Source organism: Saccostrea echinata, unplaced genomic scaffold (genome assembly GCF_033153115.1).
Source record: "Saccostrea echinata isolate AGI-Se365-2 ecotype Australia unplaced genomic scaffold, CSIRO_AGI_Sech_v1 ptg000035l, whole genome shotgun sequence".
NCBI classification, from domain to species: Eukaryota; Metazoa; Mollusca; class Bivalvia; order Ostreida; family Ostreidae; genus Saccostrea; species Saccostrea echinata.
Window position 1 is genome coordinate 1,407,148 of NW_026889784.1, and position 21,782 is coordinate 1,428,929.

Here is a 21,782-nt window from a genome sequence, read left to right on the forward strand (position 1 = left end):
ACAACGAGATACTGCAAAAAGTAAAAATATGTTTAAAAACACGGAAAAATATTACGTTATATGTGACATTTACGCTACAACAAGACATTCCATTAATTCAATTCCAAAACTTAAGTACCATCATTAGCTATTTTATTGACATAGAAAAATGACTTGTTAAATATGAACCTCCTTGACATATTGTTTGGTCTGGTTGTAAATCAACATTGTCCTGACATCCACATGTTCTTCCTGTTGGTTTGGGAAAGCAGAACGTACTACAGCCGCCGTTTTTCTGGGAACAACTTAAACTCACTATAAGAAAGTGAAATAGCCTTTCATGGTTTTGGACAAAAACAAATTCTTTGGAATGCGTAATTTAACTCAGAGGGTACTGATTACCATCAACTACATCGTCTGCGTATATAGCAAGACTGTCAAGTCGACCAAGCTCAGGGTTGTTTGACATAAAGGTGACTTTTGATCCTGTTGTTTTGTGCATCTTTGTTATCCGTCTGCATGAGCAATGCAATGGGAAAAAGCAATTAAGGACATATTTGTCAGATTTTATACGAAAATCAGTTTCTAAAAGATATAAGATGACAGAAAAATACTGACTGCCGATTCCACGCGGTATAATAGAGATACTGTCCGTGAACCACAATGCTCATCAAATGTGCATCATTGTCAGTTGTCAAAACACGTCTGTTTCCTCCATTTAAATCTGAGAATTCAATGCGGTTTTTCTGTCCATCTGTCCAGTAAATTCTGTCGGCTAAAAAGATAATAAATTTTAAAACAGGTAATTTTTTACTTGATCTTGAATGTAGATGTATATCATTTACATTTACTTACATATAAAATCAATTGCAAGACCATTAGGCCATCCAATATCAGTTGTTGCAATATATGTTTTTGATGACCCGTCCATATATGCTCTTCCTATTTCAGTTAGATTCCCAAACTCCGTCCAAAACAAGAAACTAATTACATGTATAAGAAAAAAAGCAAAGTAATTTTTTTTAATTTTTGCAGTGATCTCAAAATCAAAAACATGATGAAAAATGACCTATGGCTATATATGGCCAAACCTACCCTTTTGACGGATATACCACTATTTCTCTTGGACTGTGAAGGTCAGACAACAATGTCTTATGCTGAAAGGTAGTTCTATGAATAACACCAATATAACTCTGACTCGATGTTGACCCTACCGCAGTGTAGTAAATATTTCCCGTTGAATAATCAATCGCCATACGTTCAGGATTCACAAAGCCTGTTATATAAAGTAACAACGATGTCCAGGCAATTACATTTAAGATAATATTTAGGGGAGGGGGGTATTTACGAATATGTTCGCAATAAATCAGTTCCTATCATTAAATCAGATTTACCAGTTGCATAGACCAGAGTGGTGTTCCCTCCATGGAGTGAAGAAGACATTATATTCTTCGTGGAGCGATCACAATACAGGAGTTCCTTTGTAGTTTTATCGAATGTTATTCCTGCAGAATTCCCTGTACTTATAGGCAGCTTTACGAGACCACCTTTGTCTATGTTAATCTGAAGCATCCTCCCATGGGAATAATCAGACACCACGATGAAATTCGACGTGTAAGCTTCTATCAAATTTAAAACCATTTTTTTTTTAGGTAATAATAAAGTTCTTGGAATTTAAAAATCATGTGAATATTTTCAAATCTAAATTGGAAAGTGTTTTAAACATCTAAACAAATTCCATTAACAATAAAAAATAAATATGCACGAAAATACTCACTGCTATCACATGTTTTCAAATCAGGCTGAAGCTTAAGACCTAAATCACACTCACACTCACGACCAGTTTGTAACGGCAAGCAAATATCTTGACAACCACCATTAAGTAAATGACAGCTGCCTTAAAAATTAAAAATATGTTGAATAGGTAATAATATTCTCTCCAGATAAATGTTTCAGATCATTAAAACATGTGGAAAAAAAATAGTAAAATAATATCAAATTTGATTCCAAAATGATAATGTTTTAGTATAATCCATCATTAATGGTTAATTAGTGTACAGATAAATTGGTTGAAAATTGTTTGCTACAACTGTAATAAAGGAGTTAACAAATATACATACGAGTTAAAAGTGATTTTATAATAAAATCTTAAGGTAATCAAATTGCAGTAACTGATATCAAAATTTTATATCGAATATCCAATGGAAACTCACTGAATAGATTGCAAAAAGCCCTTAATTATTATACTTATCTGTTTAACACGATGACGGCACTGATTTGTTGGAATTCAAAACTAAAATATTCTACTTTTAGCATATGTAAATGTTTAAACATGCATGAATACCTTTTGATAAAGCTAGATTCGATTAACTGAATATCTCAAAAGAAAAATTTATTGAAGAATTAAAAGTCGTTTACATATAAGAATCAACTAATATTTTGGTGAGACCTTCTCCTTTGTATACACTGTATACGTGATTCTAAAAATTAAAATATATCATGAAATGTTTTATGATGTTTTCTAAATTTGGAGTGGAAATTCTAAGAAATATTAATGGGGTTATTGTCATCTCCCTCGGGAGATGACACATTAAGTTTGAATCACCGGAAGTAAAGTCCTAGTGTAAGCTGCCATTGATAAGCTGGTGGTGTGCCAAAGGGACTGACGATGACACGATTTCTAAATATAGAGATGTAAACAAAATTGACCAAAGTCTGTCTTATTATTATTAAACAAAATGGTCCATCTTAAAGTTAAAGTAAAACTACACCAGTGTTCATTAAGAGTAATAGAGGTAGGATCACTTGGGTGGTGGTCTTTATTAACGGTTTATATACATAAACATTGTATCTAGGCCATTGCGTAAAACGATGGTCAGCGTGCGGGGATCAAAATACACAAAACATGGCATATTGAATGTATAAACCAAGGCGGCGATCCAAGATTTACTGACGAAAGAAAACAGTGAAAACATTTAAATAACAACTCACATTAAATGCATATATACAATGGCAAAGACTTCACTTTTATGTGCACTTTAGTCAATCGATAATTAATGCCGTATATATAAGAAAAATAAAACAAAACTTATTCAAAAAAAAAAAAAAAAAAAAAAAAAAAAATCGAAGAAAAGAAATTTTACCTAAAAGCACAATTTAGGCAGAAACATAAATATCTCTGATTTAAGTAACTCAGTGCTGCAGGCATTGGAATAAAGATCATAAAGAATCATTGTGAGTATTTTCTTGGATGTGTGCACTATATTCTTTTTTATTTAAATTTACCCCTGTAGAAAAGCATTGGAAAAGATACAGTTTTCTTTACCTGGCCCAGATTTTAAGAATTAATAAACAAAGCAACTGTTATCATTTTCTTTATGCAATTCTAATTTGCGTTTTTTGTCAATGAGAAAAGGTAAAAAAAAAAATCACTCCTCGTATTCTTGAAATAAAGCCAAAATTATAAATTTTAAATGTGTGTCTCATGGAACAGCCTATAAAATCGATGTTGGTAGATTGGGGTTCTTTTAATTTTAAATGGTAACGTTTCAATTTTATTACCTTTCTATGCATGATTTTTTCCCAGGAGCGTATACATGTACATGTACTTATATTATACATAATATAGCATTTGAACATGAATCTGCATGGGCAGCAGAAGGGCATGATGCAGGAGTGTCTCAATTTTCCCCTTGATATTCCCAGTGGCTCGATAATCAATCAAATCCCAGTGGCTCGATGGCCAAGTCACTTCAGAGGATACGATTAAGGAAAATAAGGAAAGTCTTGGGAATTAATTCAGGTTCAGATTAATTTAAGTTGGCGATTTAAAACTTCTTTTGAACTGAACTGAATTTATTGATCTCTTCACAATTTTACAATTGTATAACGAGATATAAATGTAAACTACAATGATGAAAAATAAAAACACATATATGGCATGCGTGAGTATGAGGATAGACAAATAGTACAATTATAGGTTTAGGTCTTTACTAGTTTGGGGAGCACGTTTTAGTAATTTTTTTTTAATAAATATACACAGTTTTCTTACAAATGACTGGTTATCTGAATTCATTATTTCTCTAAATGTAATTGTATTTTTGAATCGTAATTGTTTTTGTGTTAAACATTTATTTCTTTCACGTGTCATTGCCGTACAATTTAAAATGTAATGGAATTCATCTCCTATTTCATTTAATTGACATTTCTTACATAGTCTAATCTCTCTTGGTTCATTTAACCAACGTCCAGTTTCAATTGGCAAATAATGATTACAAGTACGGAATTTGCAGAAATTTATGGCTTCTTTTCGTGATAGAATTTCTAAATATTTTTCAAATTTTAGTTCGTCTTTGTATATTCTATAATTTAGGGTCTTTGATAAATTTTGAACATCCGAATTCCATTTTTGTTTAAATTGATCTATTAAAGTTAGTTTTACTTTCGCTCTTAACCAATTTGGATTGAAGGCTTGACTGTTCCAAATATTTGAAAGTCCACAATCGTTTAAGATATTTAAGACATTATTTATCCAAGCAATCTTCTTAGTCTTTTGATTTACGGTATCACTTAATTTAAACAGCAGACTTGATATTTTTGTTTCTTTTCCAAGTTTAAGTTTACACCAATAGGAAATAATACGCGTTTGTATTTCAATGGACATGGGATGTCGACCGAGTTCACCATACACCATACAGTCCGGAGTAGATTGTTTAAGATTAAGAAGTAATTTACAAAATTTTAGATGTACTCTGTCTACAATTGCATTGTTCGAAAATCCCCATACTTCACATCCGTACAACAATATAGGCTAAACAATTTTATCGAACAGGTCTAACTGACATCGTATTGATAGATTATGTAAGCGGCCTTTCTTAAGAATTCTTTGCTGCCGTAGTAGGCGGCTAAGGACTAAAATCAAAAGGAACGCTGAGTTTTTATCCATCTTCTTTCGGAATAATTGTTAGAGCTATCTATGGCGTATCTGAGCTAAAAAAATAAAAATACGAGATAGGCTGTAGCTAAACATGATATATGTTATTTACGTTGAAATTAAATTTTTCATCGATTTTGAACTTGAATAACCTTATGTTTCCATAGTTCGACTGATTAAAAAAAAATTAAACTGTGTCTGTTAATTAAAATCTGAATCGGTAAATAAATCGGTTTTTGTTTTAAATTTCTAATATCTTTGAAACGTGATTGATTTAGATTGTGTTATTTACAGGAAAGTCCTATTTTTATATAAAGTAATAAAACAAATAGAAAGATCTTTTTAATTTAGGTAGTCTGAACTTATAAAAAAAAATGCAATATATGATTTTAAATAATTCTTACGAATATTTCTCAGTGGTTAGAATTTTTTACAGACATTATACAAAATATATTTAAACTGAATAGAGCATATTTACAACAGGTAAAATAATACAGGTACATAGCACCAGGAGGGCCGTCCCTTCCACTTTTTTCCCCAAACATTGAAAAGGCGCACCCTTGACCCCTCTTCCACCTTTTGTTGCAGTATGGTACGTCAAATCATCCCATGAGAATGTATTATAATATAAAATATGTTTGTCGGAAAAGTTGTAATCCCTCCTTCCCTTCCAAGAAATGAAAATGTTGAGTTTGGATAACCCCTTTTTCCCCTTGTCAAAGATTGTTCAGATAAATCGTCGATTTTTTTTTTGTCCTCCACCCCCCCCCCCCCCATTTTTTCAAAAGCGATACTACTGCCTGTAATAGCTGAGAAAATAATATAACATTCCACTGTTTATTCTGTGACATTAATGAAGCCAAAGAGATGACATTTCTGGCTTTCTGGAAAGCCAAACTTGTATTCCTATCTCAGTTCATCATAAGAGTTAAAATAAACAATTCGATCTTTTTCTTTGTTGCTCAGGTGCCTAGAGTACAAATTTACACTATCTTATATGACACAAGGATAACACGTTTTTAACAATGAACACCTCTTTTATCCTCTTGCAGAGACGAATCGAAGATGGCCACCCCTTTGATATTTTCTCCGATGTCTACATATCTCTCTGCAGTCTTTGAAGACTTTCTAGAGAAGTACATTTTGTTCCCCATTATCCAGCCTAAATAACCCTGAAAAGAATTTTTTTCACATGTTTGTTTTATTGAAAATAAGCTCAATGCAGTTTTTACAACTGAGCCTTATCCTAGTAATTATATCTTTATATCTACATGTATGATTTTATAAACTTAATCTATACCATACATGCATAAATAAATGCAAACATACTTCGTTTAAAGAGCCATATTTATTATTCAAAAAGATCTACTTACTTTTGGTTGGATACACACCATTCTTATTGAAATGATTTATCACGCGTTTGTCAATAAAAGAAACTGTTAGAAGTCTTTAAGAATGAAATGAAGAAAAAAAAATTACCATGGCATTGTCAATTACACTCTAGATCTGTACACTTTTGGCATAACACTTAAATTCCTTAAAATTTTAGAAACCCTTTTTTTTTACCTTATATGCAAATGCCTGTGTTACACCAAACGTGATGACGTGGCTTTTAATATCGGATCCATTTGTCGATGAACTTTTGATCATTGAATCATCAACCCAATACAACCTTAGATATAAAATGACTTATAAATTGATTATTTCTTCCTGAAACCAATTTCAATTACAAGTCTTTTTTTCTTGTTCTTGGTTACGTATTATTTTGTAGGAACATTTAGTAAAACGACCATCCTCAATAATAATGTGCAAACAGGGTATATTTGAAACTCCAAAAACTTTGGTGTACGTTAGGTTAACAACAGATAACTGATTTATATCACGAAAAATCTATTACACTTTTCTGACGATGTAAAATTTGACAAAAATACAAGACTTTTTATCCCTGAGATCACTGCAATATATACGTTATTATAATTATTGGTAATGAAATAAAACAATGTCGGCGTTCTAACTTCTTTAGAGGATATTTATTAACTAGGACATTTTTTTATTTATTGCAAGGCCAATAATTTGTAGTATTTAGGTAATTAATTTAAAAGTAAAGAAAGCTGTTTTGTAGGGCAACCGAAAAAAATTAATGACATAAATGATGTATATGTTACAATACCATGTTAAATTTAACTATTAAAATGAAAAACAAAATTCATTCCATTTGAACTGAGTGGACTATTGTCTATCAATAAATGTGAGAACAACGAAAATAATCAACTTTTTATTCACACAAATTACAGCCTCAGAAGTTATGTACGAGACTCAGAGCTAATGTAAGAATGGACGAGAATAACGTCAGTTGGTAACAATAATACTAATAAGAATGCACTGTCTGTTTGCTTGATAAAGATAAGTTTAAAAAGTATTTTGAGAATTCAGATTCTGGCCTTGAAATTAACAAATGATAAAAATTAATGTTATTGTCGAAACGTAAAAAAAGATATACATACGTGATCAGATCTGATAATTTTTTTTTAAAATATGATTTGTATATAAAAGGCTAAAAGCTGTCGATTGCATTGCCAGGTTTATTTTAATGGTTTAGACCTGTACCATAATCAACATTTTTGGCCATCTTTTGAAATAAAAGATGTCGTGATGAGTAAAATCAGAAGGAGACAGACAGATGATAACGTAAGCGAGAGTAACTACCATTTAAAAGTTATATGTACTATTAACGTATCCCTACAGTCATAAAAACCATCGTATTTTTTTTTTCTATTTATCAAAGAAAAGGGATAAAGTAGCTAATACCTACGTTACTGAATGTTACATAGGCATCCAAACATTTCAAATTTTATTAGATTTATTATGAAATACTAGTACTAATTTAATTTTGATTAAATATCTGTGTTTAATCATACATGTAATTTTCTTTAATTATCAATTAAAGTGGCATATTGTAATACATGTAGAAGCATGTGGTACACGAATAAGACTTTAGTGTAAAATTTCTTTCTCTTACATTTGGATGTATTGGTAACGTATGCATTTTTTTGCAAGTAATGATTCATTTTTCTTCCTCCCTATAGAGACGAGGAACAAATTAAAAAGTTTATTGATGATAACCGAATTGGATATACTCGGTATAAATGCAACATATATAACGTATCATCAGAAATACAACCATGGGGTTTAATGTTAATATCGGTCTTTCGGCTATAAAAAGAGAATGGGCGTTTGAAATGCACATGATTTACTTACTATTGGGATTAATAGAAAGCCATTTGTCTATAAAGACATTCTTCATTATACATAATAAAATATTTAGGGTTTAAGTTGTAAGTGCGATATATATTATGCACCTGAAACATGAAGATATATGAATGTTTAGCTACATCAATAAAATGCAACTGACCTAGCAGCATCAGTAAATGTTACTTCATATCTATAACATGGCATAAATTTTAAACTTTTACGTTCTAGTTTATTGATTCTTGTTTCACAGGTTTTAGAAAAGCTGCATTACGGAGCAGTTTTCTAATAGCGACAACAACTGCACATTAATGCTGAGAATGGGTGAAGTAAAATCGTGTTATTTAAATAAAAAATGTAAAAACAACTCATTCTAGTTGAAATTTTTTGTGTGAAAATGTCATTTTTTGATCTTTTAATATGATAGGAAAAGTACACGTTAAACTACAGTATAGTTTGTAACTTTAAAATGTACCGGTTGCTTGTGACATCATAAAGGAGAGATTTGGGGTCATTCAGGTTTGCAGTTGACACAACTGTACGAGGAGAATTTCTATTCCAGTTTCCATTCATTATGGACTTTCCTAATATTCCCGAAATCCAATAAAGGTCTCTAAAGGAACAATATCATTATCATATATTATCATATATTATATATATATCATTATCATATATTATCTAATATCATTAGAACAATATCATTACAAAATAGAAATATTTATTTTTCATTGAAAAATATCATCATAATGTTTTTTAAATCATATAAAGATTTAGAAATAGTTTTATTTTGAAACAGTGCCTCGAATCTGCTAGGAAAACTTTCTTATTATAAATTCAGTGGTAGTTTTAATTGCCATAGATTTTTTCCTCAAATTTTAATGTTTTTTGCAGAGTATAAACAGCTACTTGGTCTCAATATACTGTTTAATTGTTTTGTTTTTCTTTAATTTGTCTTTTGTAAATATATTTCAAATCTTTCATGTGCAAAATTAATCTTTTGAACATATCGAAATCTTTTATGTTGAAATTGCATGTTACATGTAATATTGTTTACTAAATTTATAGTCATTATATCCAATTGAGTAGTTTTTTTGCTAGAGCTGCATGACAATGAAATATAGCTTACAATCTCCTCTACCATACTTCTTTTTTGATTTTCTTTGTTGATTAAGTTACATTAAAAGCTGTTTACGTAATCTGCTTTAAGTATCTATAGGGATGGATTGTATCATAACTATAGTCTACTACCAGCATTTTCAAATTATACCTAATTTCAAATCAAGAAATAAAGTAAAAAAGCAACAAGGGTTTGGTCTACTCATTGTAATAATAATAGATCAACAAACCCATTATGAGAGTTAACTGTTAATGAAGTTGGTTGTTCAAGTCCGATGTATATTGTTGACGTTGTTCCAGAATTAACTGAAAATGCCTTTATGCTAGACGAAGTAGGTTCAATCCATCCAAGAAGATTAGCAATCCAATCAAAATTCAGATCTATGATAGCAAGGGATAAAATTGAAGTATTTGTCAAAATGATATATACTATACTACGTACGATAATTCAATAAGAAGGAATTCCTCTGTTACGTTAAGCATAATTATGCAACCCACGATGATTTATCAGTGACACTTCTTTTCTAACGTTAAATCACAAATTATGAGTCCGTGTAAAAAGGAAATTTGGACTTCGACGTATTTGGTACATCAAAAGAAAGCATTGTAAGTATTCATTAATTTATCATAGATAATACATTTTAACATTTTTTATGAAATTGTGTGATATCTACTTATTTTTATTTGTGATGGGAGGCTCATTTTCAGCAGCTTACCTGATGCAAATTGAATGGACGTCAACGTTCTAATTTTTAAACTGATTATATTCAGTTCTTTCAATTTGTTGTTGCTATTGTCCACAAAATAGATAAGATGGCTGTTGGCGTCAACAGCAAATGTCTGAATAATGGAGGAGGAAACTGTTAAAATAGGATACCGGCCTCGTCTACCGTTGACGAAATGCACTTCATACATCGAAAACGCCGTTGAATTGTGCAAGATAAAGCCTTTCTCATGGAACCAGGAGCGATCTGTTGGAAAAAAATGTACAAAACTATTATCCAATATTACTTACACAAATTATTTATATATTTTTGAAAAAATCGAAAACATCTTTGAATTTTTTATTATATATCATTTTATAAATTAATTGCAAACAATGATGAATTAAAAAGAAGTTGACGTTAGGTAATTTTCTACCCTTGTTGTCTGCAGTCTGTCTCTCAATATGGTTACTCAATATATGTTTAGAAAATTAGACACGCATTTACAATAAATCTGAGTTGATCTTTACGTCGCGGGTTCGAATCCTACTGTGGGACGTGGAGACCGGTCGTTCGGATGAAACCGTATAAACCGAGGTCTCGTGTCGCAGTAGGTGCTGGCACGAAAAAGGTCCCTCACTGCTCAATGACCCTAAGTGCCGAGCAAAGGTCAAAATATGCAGCTTTCCACCGGCATGTGGTGGCGTCTCCATGAGTGAAAAATTCTCGAAAGGGACGTTAAACAAACAAACAAACAAACAAAACAATAAATTTGGTACGAAAAATTCCTGGTCCAAGAAAAAACTATAAGATTTTGAGAGAGGGTCTTGAAAAAGATGGGGATGTTATCTAGAGTTAATTTTGCTTTTCTATCATTTATGTAGAGAAAATACAATAAGAGACAAGGTTTTGTGGACCTGGAAACTAGGTGAACTACGTTTCCAAGATCCCTACATGAAGAATTTTAATTTTAAAAAATCCTATCTCAGCACCCTCTAGACTGAAATAAGAGTCATATTTTACATCTCATTGTGCATGACAATTAACGCTAAATAACTGAACAAAAATGTGTTGATTCTTTAATGTTAAATAAGGCATAGCAAACCCATGCACGTCATTCCATCTGAAGATATCAAGTAACCCTCGGCACAGAGGCATTCAGCTCCCTCTGGAGTGTTTACACAGATGTGTTGACAACTTCTAGAAGTGCAAGGGTCTGTATAATAAAAGAAAACTATATAAACTATGTAACGACAATTTATATTTAAAACCCTCTGGCAAATGCAGTTTATAGCGGTGTGAATTGTTGTTTATATATATATATATATATATATATATATTGGTAAACATGTACAAGCATTTTGTTTGACTGAGAACAAAATTGGACACATTCTAAATAATATGCTTTTCAAAATCCCTGACTTCTTAAAAAGATCTTCAAAATCCCTGCACAATATTTTGTACGAAAGCCTATTAGGATCAAACTACGGTAAAAAAAATTTTAAAAGGCGTTATAACGCCTTTTCAAAAGGCGTTATAACGCGAAAAAAGGCGAAATAACGCCTTTTGAAAAGGCCTTATAACGCGGAAAAAGGCGTAATAACGCAAATAAAGGCGTAATCACGCCTTTCCAAAAGGCGTTATAACGCGAAAAAAGGTATTATTACGCCTTTCCAAAAGGCGTTATTACGCCTTTCCAAAAGGCGTTATTACGCCTTTTAAAAAGGCGTTATTACGCCTTTCCAAAAGGCGTTATTACGCCTTTCTAAAAGGCGTTATTACGCCTTTCTAAAAGGCGTTATTACGCCTTTTAAAAAGGCGTTATTACGCCTTTCCAAAAGGCGTTATTATGCCTTTCCAAAAGGCGTTATTTCGCCTTTTGAAAAGGCGTTATTACGCCTTTTGAAAAGGCATTAATACGCCTTTCAAAAAGGCATTATTATGCCTTTGAAGGGCCATTATTATGTTTTTGACAGGCCTGTGCTTTTAAAGTGGGGGGGGGGGGGGGTCCCATAAAATTGACAAGCAAACAAAAAAACAAGAATCCCCCCCCCATCCCCGAAAAAAAAATAAACTGCCTAAACTTGAGGGGAAACTTTCTCTAATTTTTCGGTAAAACTTTTTTTAAATGCAATGACTTGCCCGAGTTTAACCATACTGCAACAAAATCTTAAGGGACCAAGCAATCAATCAATGATTTTTTTATATTTAAACTACAACAAGACTATTCTCCCAAAAAGTGGGGTGAGGGACCCCCCCCCCCCCACACACACACACACACTCACATTCGTACTACCGGCCTGTTTGAAAAGGAGTTGTATCCAAAAATGGAAAGGCGTTATTTTAAAATAGTAAATATATGAAAGACTGAACCAAAGCCATCTTTATTTATGCAATATTTAGATTATAGTTTTAATATTATAAATTATATTATAAAATTATAGTATTTTCTATATTTCTGCACATCTCGCAGACAGTTGTTTGCATTTTGCATGCATATTAATAGAAGTCAACACTCTACTTTTGAAAATCCAGGATATAGGCAGAACCAACTTTGGGCTTTTCTAGCCACTTATTAAAAATTCATGTCAAATTTGAAATATTTTTCTCTCCTCTTGGTAAAAAACAGGCAAAGTATTTGCATAGGTATAATGAGCAATTAGCCTTCAACAAAATTTCTGAAATCCATACACCTTGGTAGAAGCGTCTGGCATCAGAGAAGGACTAAGTTGGTTTAACACTGAATATATTTTACACCTTTAAAAATCTTTTTTCCTAGAAAATCTAATTATAATCAGCCCCCAGGTTCGTCTAAGTAAGTCATGTATTGAAAAAAAACAGGCGTAATAACGCCTTCTGGAAAGGCGTAATAACGTCTTTTGGAAAGGCGTAATAACGCCTTTTGGAAAGGCGTTATAACGCCTTTTAGAAAGGCGTTATAACGCCTTTTAGAAAGGCGTAATAACGCCTTTAAGAAAGGCGTAATAACGCCTTTTGGAAAGGCGTAATAACGCCTTTTGGAAAGGCGTTATAACACCTTTTAGAAGGCGTAATAACGCCTTTTAGAAGGCGTAATGACGCCTTTTGGAAAGGCGTAATAACGCCTTTTAGAAAGGCGTTATAACGCCTTTTAGAAAGGCGTAATAACGCCTTTTGAAAAGGCGTAATAACGCCTTTTGGAAAGGCGTAATAACGCCTTTTTTCGCGTTATAACGCCTTTTCATTTTTTTTTTTTACCGTAGTTTGATCCTAATAGGCTTTCGTAATTTTGAGCTTACAATTAAAAATAAAACATTTTTGAATTTATCACTAAAGCATGCGCCTCGCTCGATGAATATCTTTTCTAGAATCTACATTATCGAACTCGTCCCAAAATAGTTTAAACATTCCCGATTATGTGTCAAGTTTATCAAAATGTTTATTGTTTAAGACTTAACATTCCTTACCGATGTATTCCTTAGAGGTTTCTGCATCATAAACATGTACTGCATATGGCTGTGCTGTATTTATCCTTAGACTGTAAAGCTTTTTTCCTGATGCTGCATCTACTCCAAACATTGCTCTAGCTCCAGAGCTTACAACATGCAACATTCCCTGTAAAATGATATACCAAGAGTATGAGTATTACCAGAAATGAAGACATTTAAATGAAATTAGGTTCGATAAGCAGATTAAGACAGTTACACAGTTTTTTTATGCCCCCGGATCGAAAGATCCCGGGGGTATATTGTTTTTTTTTTTTTTGTCTGTCTGTTGTCAACTTTAACCTTGCCAATAACTTTTGATTGGTTGGAGCTATGACTTTCATATTTCACATGTGTATTCCTTGTGACAAGACCTTTCTTTGGGTACCATCATATTTGACCTTTCGACCTTGACCTTGGAGTTTAACCCACTTTTGCAAATTTTATGAGACTTTAACCTTGGCCATAACAGTTGGTGCTTAGGGTTTTCAAACTTTACTTGTGTATTCCCTGTGACAAGGCCTTCCTTTGGATATCAACAACTTTGACCTTTTGACCTTGATCTTGGATTTTGTCCTACTTTTGAAAAACTTTAACCTTGGCCATAACTTTTGAACAGTTGGTGCTTGGGGTTTCAAACTTCACAAGTGTATTCCTTGTGACAAGACCTTCCTCAGGATATCAACCTATTTGACCCTTTGACCTTGACCTAGGAGTTTGACCTACTTTTGAAAAACTTTAACCTTGGCCATAAATTTTGAATGGTTAGTGCTAGGCCTTTCATACTTCACATATGTAATCCTTGTGACATCAACTTCCTTTGAATACCAACCACTTTGACCCTTGACCTTGACATAGGAGTTTGACCTACTTTTGAAAAACTTTAACCTTGGCCATAATTTTTGAATGGTTGGTGCTAGGGCTTTCATACTTCAAATATGTAATCCTTATGACAAGACCTTCCTTTGGATACCAACCACTTTGACCCTTTGACCTTGACATAGAAGTTTGACCTACTTTCGAAAAACTTTAACCTTGGCCATAACTTTTGAATGGTTGGTGCTAGGAATTTCATACTTTACATATGTAATCCTTGTGACAAGACCTTCCTTTGGATACCAACAACTTTGACCTTTTTACCTTGATATAGGAGTTTGACCTACTTTCGAAAAATTTTAACCTTGGCAATACCTTTTGAATGGTTGGTGCTAGGGCTTTCATACTTCACATATGAAATCCTTGTGACAAGACCTTCCTTTGGATACCAACCACTTTGACCTTTTTACCTTGACATAGGAGTTTGACCTACTTTCGAAAAATTTTAACCTTGGCCATAACTTTTGAATGGTTGGTGCTAGGAATTTCATACTTTACATATGTAATCCTTGTGACAAGACCTTCCTTTGGATACCAACAACTTTGACCTTGACCTTGATGTTTTACTTACTTTTAAAAAACTTCAACCTTCGCCATAACTTTTGAACAGTTGCAGCTAGGGCTTTCAAATTTAACATTTTTTTTATCTTTTGGCCTGGATTTTGACTTGCATTTGAGAAACTTTAACCTTCGCCATAAGCTGCCATACGGGGGCATCAGTGTTTCACAAACACATCTTGTTTTTTTTTTTTTTTTTTTTTTGGTCAATTTTTACTAATTCCATGACAAAAAAAAATTATCTTTTTATGAAGTTTGGGTAAAGACATGTTCGTATTTTAGTGTATTTAAAATTAAAAGCATTTGACTGAGCTATAGTGTATTATTTTATATTATCTCCTCCCTCCCTCCCTCTCTCTCTCTCTCTCTCTCTCTCTCTGGAGAGGAAAAGAGAGAGAAAAAATCCAACGTAATACCGAGGACGGTCGTCTGTATCTCTCTACTTGCTTTCTATTTTTTTTTCCATAGGAGTAGTCATTTCTTCTACCACAAAGCAATATCAAAGGTTTTATCTTGGACCATTCCAGTTTAACTTTGTGTCAATAAAGCGTTAAGCAGTTGCATCATTATATACTAAAAGTGACCATTAGTTCATATTTAAAGAAAGATAAACTGAACTCAAATTTGACTGGGTTGCGAGGTGACAACATAAATAAAAAAAAAGGACTGTACAGGCAGAAAATTATTGAATTAAGAGTTCGATTCCTTTTTTTTTTTTTTTTTTTTTTTTTGTCTACAATTATAAGGCACAACTGAACATATTACCTTTTTATATCAGAAATGGAATTTTAAGTTATCAGTTTGTTTGTTTGTTTGTGTTAAATTTTCCTCTCAAGAATTTTTCACTCATATGGAGAGGCCACCACTTGCCGGTGGAGGGCTGGAAATTTAGACCTATACTCGGCACTCAGGGACATTGAGCAGTGAGGGATCTATTTCGTGCCAGCACTTACTGCGGTCTATGGTCTCATCCGAAGGACCGGTCCCCACCTTAAGTTATTAGTTTGTTTGTTTGTTTGTATGTTGTTTAACGTCCCTCTCGAGAATTTTTCACTCATATGGAGACGCCACCACTTGCCGATAGAGAGCTGCAAATTTTGTCCTATACTCGGCACTTACGGCAATTGGGCAGTGAAGGATCATTTTCGTGCCAGTACCTACTGCGACACGGGGACCTCGGTTTATACGGTCTCATCCGAAGGACCGGTCTCCACGTCCCACAGTGGGATTCGAACCCGCGAAGTAAGGATAAACTCCTTACTCCGCGACTCTAGAGCAGACGCTCTAACGACTGTGTCACGCGGCCTTAAGTTATTAGTAAGTATATCTCTTAAATTTGATCTTCTCGAAAATTTCAACATCATAATATTTCTCATGCATTTGACTTTAGAATGTCAGTCAATAAAATCGGTGAGGTAAAGTTTTCCATGAGATCTGTTATTTAGTAATATACCGGTATATTCTATTATATTTATTTAGTATTTAAATATTCTACATTGACCATGATCCTGTTAATGTTTAAGCTAAATGATTACTCAACAGTTTGCTGAGATAGAAATAAACCAACATGTTTCCTTTTGTGCATGTATTCTAGAAAAGTCTGTTACCTCCAACATGATGGCTTCTGTTAATGCAAAGTCCATTACGGAAGCCGAATTTAAAGATCAGTGGCAAGCAGAAGCAAGATGAATCGTATTTGATATTACAATTGATTACTGTCCACTTACTTTAGATAAAAAAATAATTAAATAAAGGGATAATGAATGTGTATCCTAGTGGCATACGGATTTGGGCCATTAGTTTGACGAGATTGTTCACTCTCCACGATCGACTCATGCGTTCATTGTCTGAGAGAGGAACGAACGACAACTCTGCATAGGAGATTGGAGATTGTTGAGACGTTCTGATGTGAATTTAAGACCCCGTTTCTTTTCTTTTCTGCAAGTACTCAACATTCGTCAATTGTATATCCGATATAAAATATGTTTTTGTACGTTCTGTATGAACATTATATACGAAGTCAATTTAACTATTAAAACAAATGTTTATATACTTGGCGGATAAAGTGGAACCCAAAGTGAACACAAAAGTAACTGGAACTCTTGATTAACAAGCAAACCTACTCAATTACCTCATAAAAATGTAATCCAGTCGCAGGAACATTGTTGCTACGTCGCAGTACTTTTCTGTTTAATCCGTAATAGTCGCTGACCTCGACAGTGTGTCTGCCATAGTCTGCCCAGTACAGTAAGCTATTGATAACATCAACAGAAAGGGACAGAACTCGTTTCAATCCTGTGTGCACTATTACAGTCCTATTATCTCCATTCATGGAGGCCTTTTCAATGCGTGGATTCACATCATTATCGGAAAAGAACATCAGTCTGTTGGAATGATTAACAAGGTCGCAGAAAAACATAAAAGAATCATTTTTACCTGTACATAAATACTGCAATATAAAATGAAAGAAAGTTCAAACAAGAAAAAAAGGTCAAAATAAGACACTGGGAATTTTGAGAAAATTATAGTGTAGCTTGAGAAACAATCTTCATGTACCTTTGGAGTTTATATACACTTCTTTATTTTCAGAAGGACTACTATTGACATATTTTTTGTCTTTTAAATAAAATTATTTGTACTGTCTTCCAATTTTGCAAGGACATTTTTCATCCTTTGTAAAAGAAAACTAGATTATGAGTTATTAGCGTGAGTATTTAAGTATTACCCAGCCTCGGGATCTAGTGCCAATCCTTCTGGTTGTTTCAAATTGTTGTGGATAATCAATTTATATATCGTTGTATTGTCGAGATATGCTGGTTTCATGGCTATCCAATTAAGCAAGGAATCGCACCAGTATAAATTTTTTGAAACATAGTCAAATGCAATCTGGGCATTTCCGATAGACCTCCCTCTGTATACAACTGAAATAGGAATGGTTTCATTCTGCCAGATGGTAAAGTTTTGGAATGCGTAAATTGAATATTCAATGGCTGCAAAAACGATCTTCCTCTCTGGATCTGACGATATGCTAATGATCTGAGCGCCTGAAGGATTTAAAGACATTGACACATTTCCGAAGTGACTGGCGGGGTTTCTAGGTATTTCTGTGATGGAGGTTAGCGAAGCAGGATTCCACATTCCCAATATCAGACCTTTATCATCAGGAAGACCTTGAATTATATTAATTTTAAATTAAATTATATTTTATTTCATTTCCAACTTTGTTACCTGGCATGTGGAAGTCTTTATTTCAATTAATTTTCTTTTCTTTTTCAGTGAAAATAAATTACAGATGGGGTTTATAATATATGTACAATTGATATGTAATGACTGCAACAGGCAACTTGTTTGCAAGTTTAATCATTCTGAATTCACCATGAAAACTATATTCTGTGTACATTTTTTTTCCTTTATAATATTTGAGGTGGGGTATCTAAACAACACTGTACAGCAATTAGGGAACGCCATTTTTGTGCTATAATATCAGTCTTGTAGAGTAGGCTTTCCCCTCTAAAGTCACCCCTCCGAAAAACTGGATCAAGAGCAGGATTTCTCACCGGAAATGGGCTCTAGAGTAGGACTTTTCCCACGAAAAAATGACTCTTGAGTAGAATTCCCCCTACGGAAATCCCACATAAGATTCAACTTTCCGGGGGGGGGGGGGGGTCTACTCCGTGTAATAGTTATGGAGTGCGATTTCCGCCGGAGCCAATCTCCCCGATAAAATATTATACATGTGCTTATATCTGAGGGGTGGAGAGGGGCGATACATTGTCACGAGTGTTCCTTTAATTTTCCAACAGGCAGACAATTTTAAAGAAACTTCAAAAAAATATGAACAAAAAGTCTAGTTGTGCATTCAACATTTAAAATTTTCAAAATGCAACCAGTTCTATTGAATCACACGAACTATGAAAATTGAAAATCTTTAATCTATTTTCTCTCAGTAATTGCCCAACCAATTCTTTTAAAACATTAGGTTTTATTCTTTGCATTTGGTCAAACTGGTTTCTGAAAGAAAAAAAAGTACAATATTATCTTTTGCACAAAATATTGTCTATATGATTCTAGCATTTATAAAATAGGAGAAATCCTACTCTGATATAGAAAGAGAGGGAAATTTGGCTCTAGTGTGAGATTGCCCCTAAAGGGGAAGTCCTACTCTAGAGTACAGATTCGGGGGGGGGGGGGTGCTGTGAGGGAAATCCTCCTATACAAAACGGGAGATAATTTCATAATGCTTTAAATACTTTAAACATTGTAACAAACTAAAATTTAATTAGAACACATTTTTTGTCTTAATCAATTAAGGTTCATAAACCCTCTGCTTACTCATATAAAATGTGCATTTCCAAAAGAAACTTGATTGTATGTTGTTTTACATGTACGTCTCACTCGAGAATTTTTTACTCATTTAGAACCAAATACCAGTTACACCAGTGAAGGGCTTCAAATTTAGACTTGCACTTTTTACCTAGGACCATTGAGAAATAAGGGTTCCCTATCGTGCAAACGCCCACAGTGACACGGAACTTCGGTTTTTGAGGTCTCATCCGAAAGACCTGTAACTTTCACTTCTTGGCGAAGGAACAGTCACTACCTCTGTTTATGTCTCAGATTGGATGCAGAGCAGCGAATCGAACCTGGGCCTCCCTTATTAGTCCCCTACCGGTGAAACCGGAGGGGACTATAGGTTTCCTCTGAGTCTGTCCGTCCGTCTAGCTATCTGTCTGTCTGTCTGTCTGTCCGTCTGTCCCTCTGTCTGTCAGTCTGTTCCACTTGGTTTTCCGCACTTTTTATCTAAACGCTTGCAGATATTGAGCTGATTTTTGGTATGTGAGTGTATCTTGATGAGTTACAGATCAAGTTCGCATTTCGTTCCACTTCATTGATTTTTGAAGGAATTATGGCATTTTCAATTTTGAACGGGAACCAGATTACACTTGCCGGTAGGGGACTAGTATTGCTAATGCAATACTCTTAGAATGCTTGTTATAACAAGCATTCTGAGAGTATTGCATTAGCAATACTAGTCCCCTACCGGCAAGTGTAATCTGGTTCTGTTCCCGTTAAGAATTGAAAATGCCATAATTCCGTCAAAAATTAATGAAGCGGGACGAAATGCAAACTTGATCTATAACTAATCAAGGTAAAGCCACATACCAAAAATCAGCTCAATATCTACAAGCGTTTAGAAGAAAATTGCGGAAAACCCCTAAAAATTGAAAAGGCCGTAATTCCGTCAAAAATCAATGAAGCGGAACGAAATGCAAACTTGATCTGTAACTCATCAAGATACACTCACATACCAAAAATCAGCTCAATATCTGCAAGCGTTTAGGAAAAAAGTGCGGAAAACCAAGTGGGACAGACTGACAGACAGACAGAGGGACAGACAGATAGACAGACGGACAGACAGACAGACAGACGGACGGACAGACGGACGGACAGACTCAGAGGAAACCTATAGTCCCCTCCGGTTTCACCGGTAGGGGACTTATAAAGAAGGCATAAAAGGGTGGATCTTCAAAACTACATACATATCACCACTTTTCACATTGGTAGTATTTGACCATTTGTGCCTCCATCCTAATACATCAGTCGCAAACTGCATGTAGGTAGGGGTCTTTAATGATCGTATTTTGTCTAATTGAGACTATTGAGTAATATAAACATTTGAAAATTTTGAATGGCAACCAGTATTCTAGATTAAGAAAGCCAATTGGTATCAAAATAAGGTGAGAAAATGAAAGGGCATTATATCGAAAAGTAAAAGGGCGTAATACTGAAAAAGCGTAAAAACGCAGAATAATAAGGTAGTATAACGCCAAAATAGGAGAAATAATAATAAAAAAGGACATTTTGACCCTTTTCAAAAGACGTATTTACGGGAAGAAGAACAAGCTGTATTACGCTTATTATAAGGCCATCGAAAGAAAAAAAAAGTGTTATTAAGACTTCTGAAAATGAGTATAATAATAGGAAATGGAAGGGCATTATAACACAAAGTGAAAAGACTTTATTACACCTTTTTAAAAGCGTTATTATACCTTTGAAAGAACGTTATTACGCTAATTGAAACTAGTGTTATCACGATAGTTGTACATAGGAGTAATAACGCGAAGTGGAAAGGCGTCAATTATAGAGGAATCAAAGCCATCATTATTCATGCAATGCATGTAATATTTTAAAACACTTTTCTGTGCTTCTCCTCACATAACTATTATGAACCAACCCTCTCACAACAATTGTGAAAATTATGACCCTGGGGTCCAAGATTAAGGCCCAAGCAGGGGATAAGCTGGTCAAGTATTGAAAAAGTTCAAACTTTTTGCATGAGTACAAGAAGTAATGACCCTTCAATCCCATCAAAATTGATAAATCCATTTTGATGGAATGCATTAGACACATGTTAGAGTAGGACTAAAGTTAGTAACATATTGTCATTAAAATTAAATTATACCTTTAAAAATCTTTCTCCCTGGAAATCTGGTTGTAAATTGTTTGAAGTATTATAATGAATAATTAATCTACCATATTTGTGAAATCCTCCCCATGGATCCAATAAGATATGAGTCCTTCACCTAACGCCTTTTGAACTGTGTTATGAAGCCTTTTCGAAAGATGTTATAATGCCTTTCCATTTCACATTATTACGCTTTTTCAAAAAAAAAAAAACTCGATAATGCCTCTACACTTCGCGTTATAAAACCTTTGTGTTTTTACGCTTCTTTTTTTTTACTTTGTGTTATTACGTCTGTTAGAAAGGCATAGTAACACCCCTTCACTTTGCATTATTGCGCTTTTTGAAAGACATAATCCCTTTTTTCTTACATTACGCTTTCAAAGTGTTATAACACTTTTTAAAGTCGCGTTATTACGCTTTTTATTATCCACATTACT

General features: G+C 33.7%; 1 protein-coding gene across 1 annotated transcript; it reads right to left on the reverse strand.

The window, feature by feature from the left end:
• Positions 1–358: 358 nt before the first annotated feature.
• LOC133199746 (low-density lipoprotein receptor-related protein 2-like) lies at positions 359–18,347 on the reverse strand. Its single transcript, XM_061335606.1, has 12 exons — positions 18,329–18,347; positions 17,605–18,049; positions 17,052–17,263; positions 9,508–9,616; positions 6,479–6,584; positions 5,946–6,084; positions 1,757–1,876; positions 1,374–1,601; positions 1,075–1,255; positions 835–962; positions 598–754; positions 359–494 (listed from the first exon to the last, which is right to left on the reverse strand). The coding sequence occupies exons 1-12, from the start codon at positions 18,345–18,347 to the stop codon at positions 359–361; spliced, it is 1,980 nt and encodes a 659-aa protein (XP_061191590.1).
• Between the last annotated feature and the right edge of the window lie 3,435 nt (positions 18,348–21,782).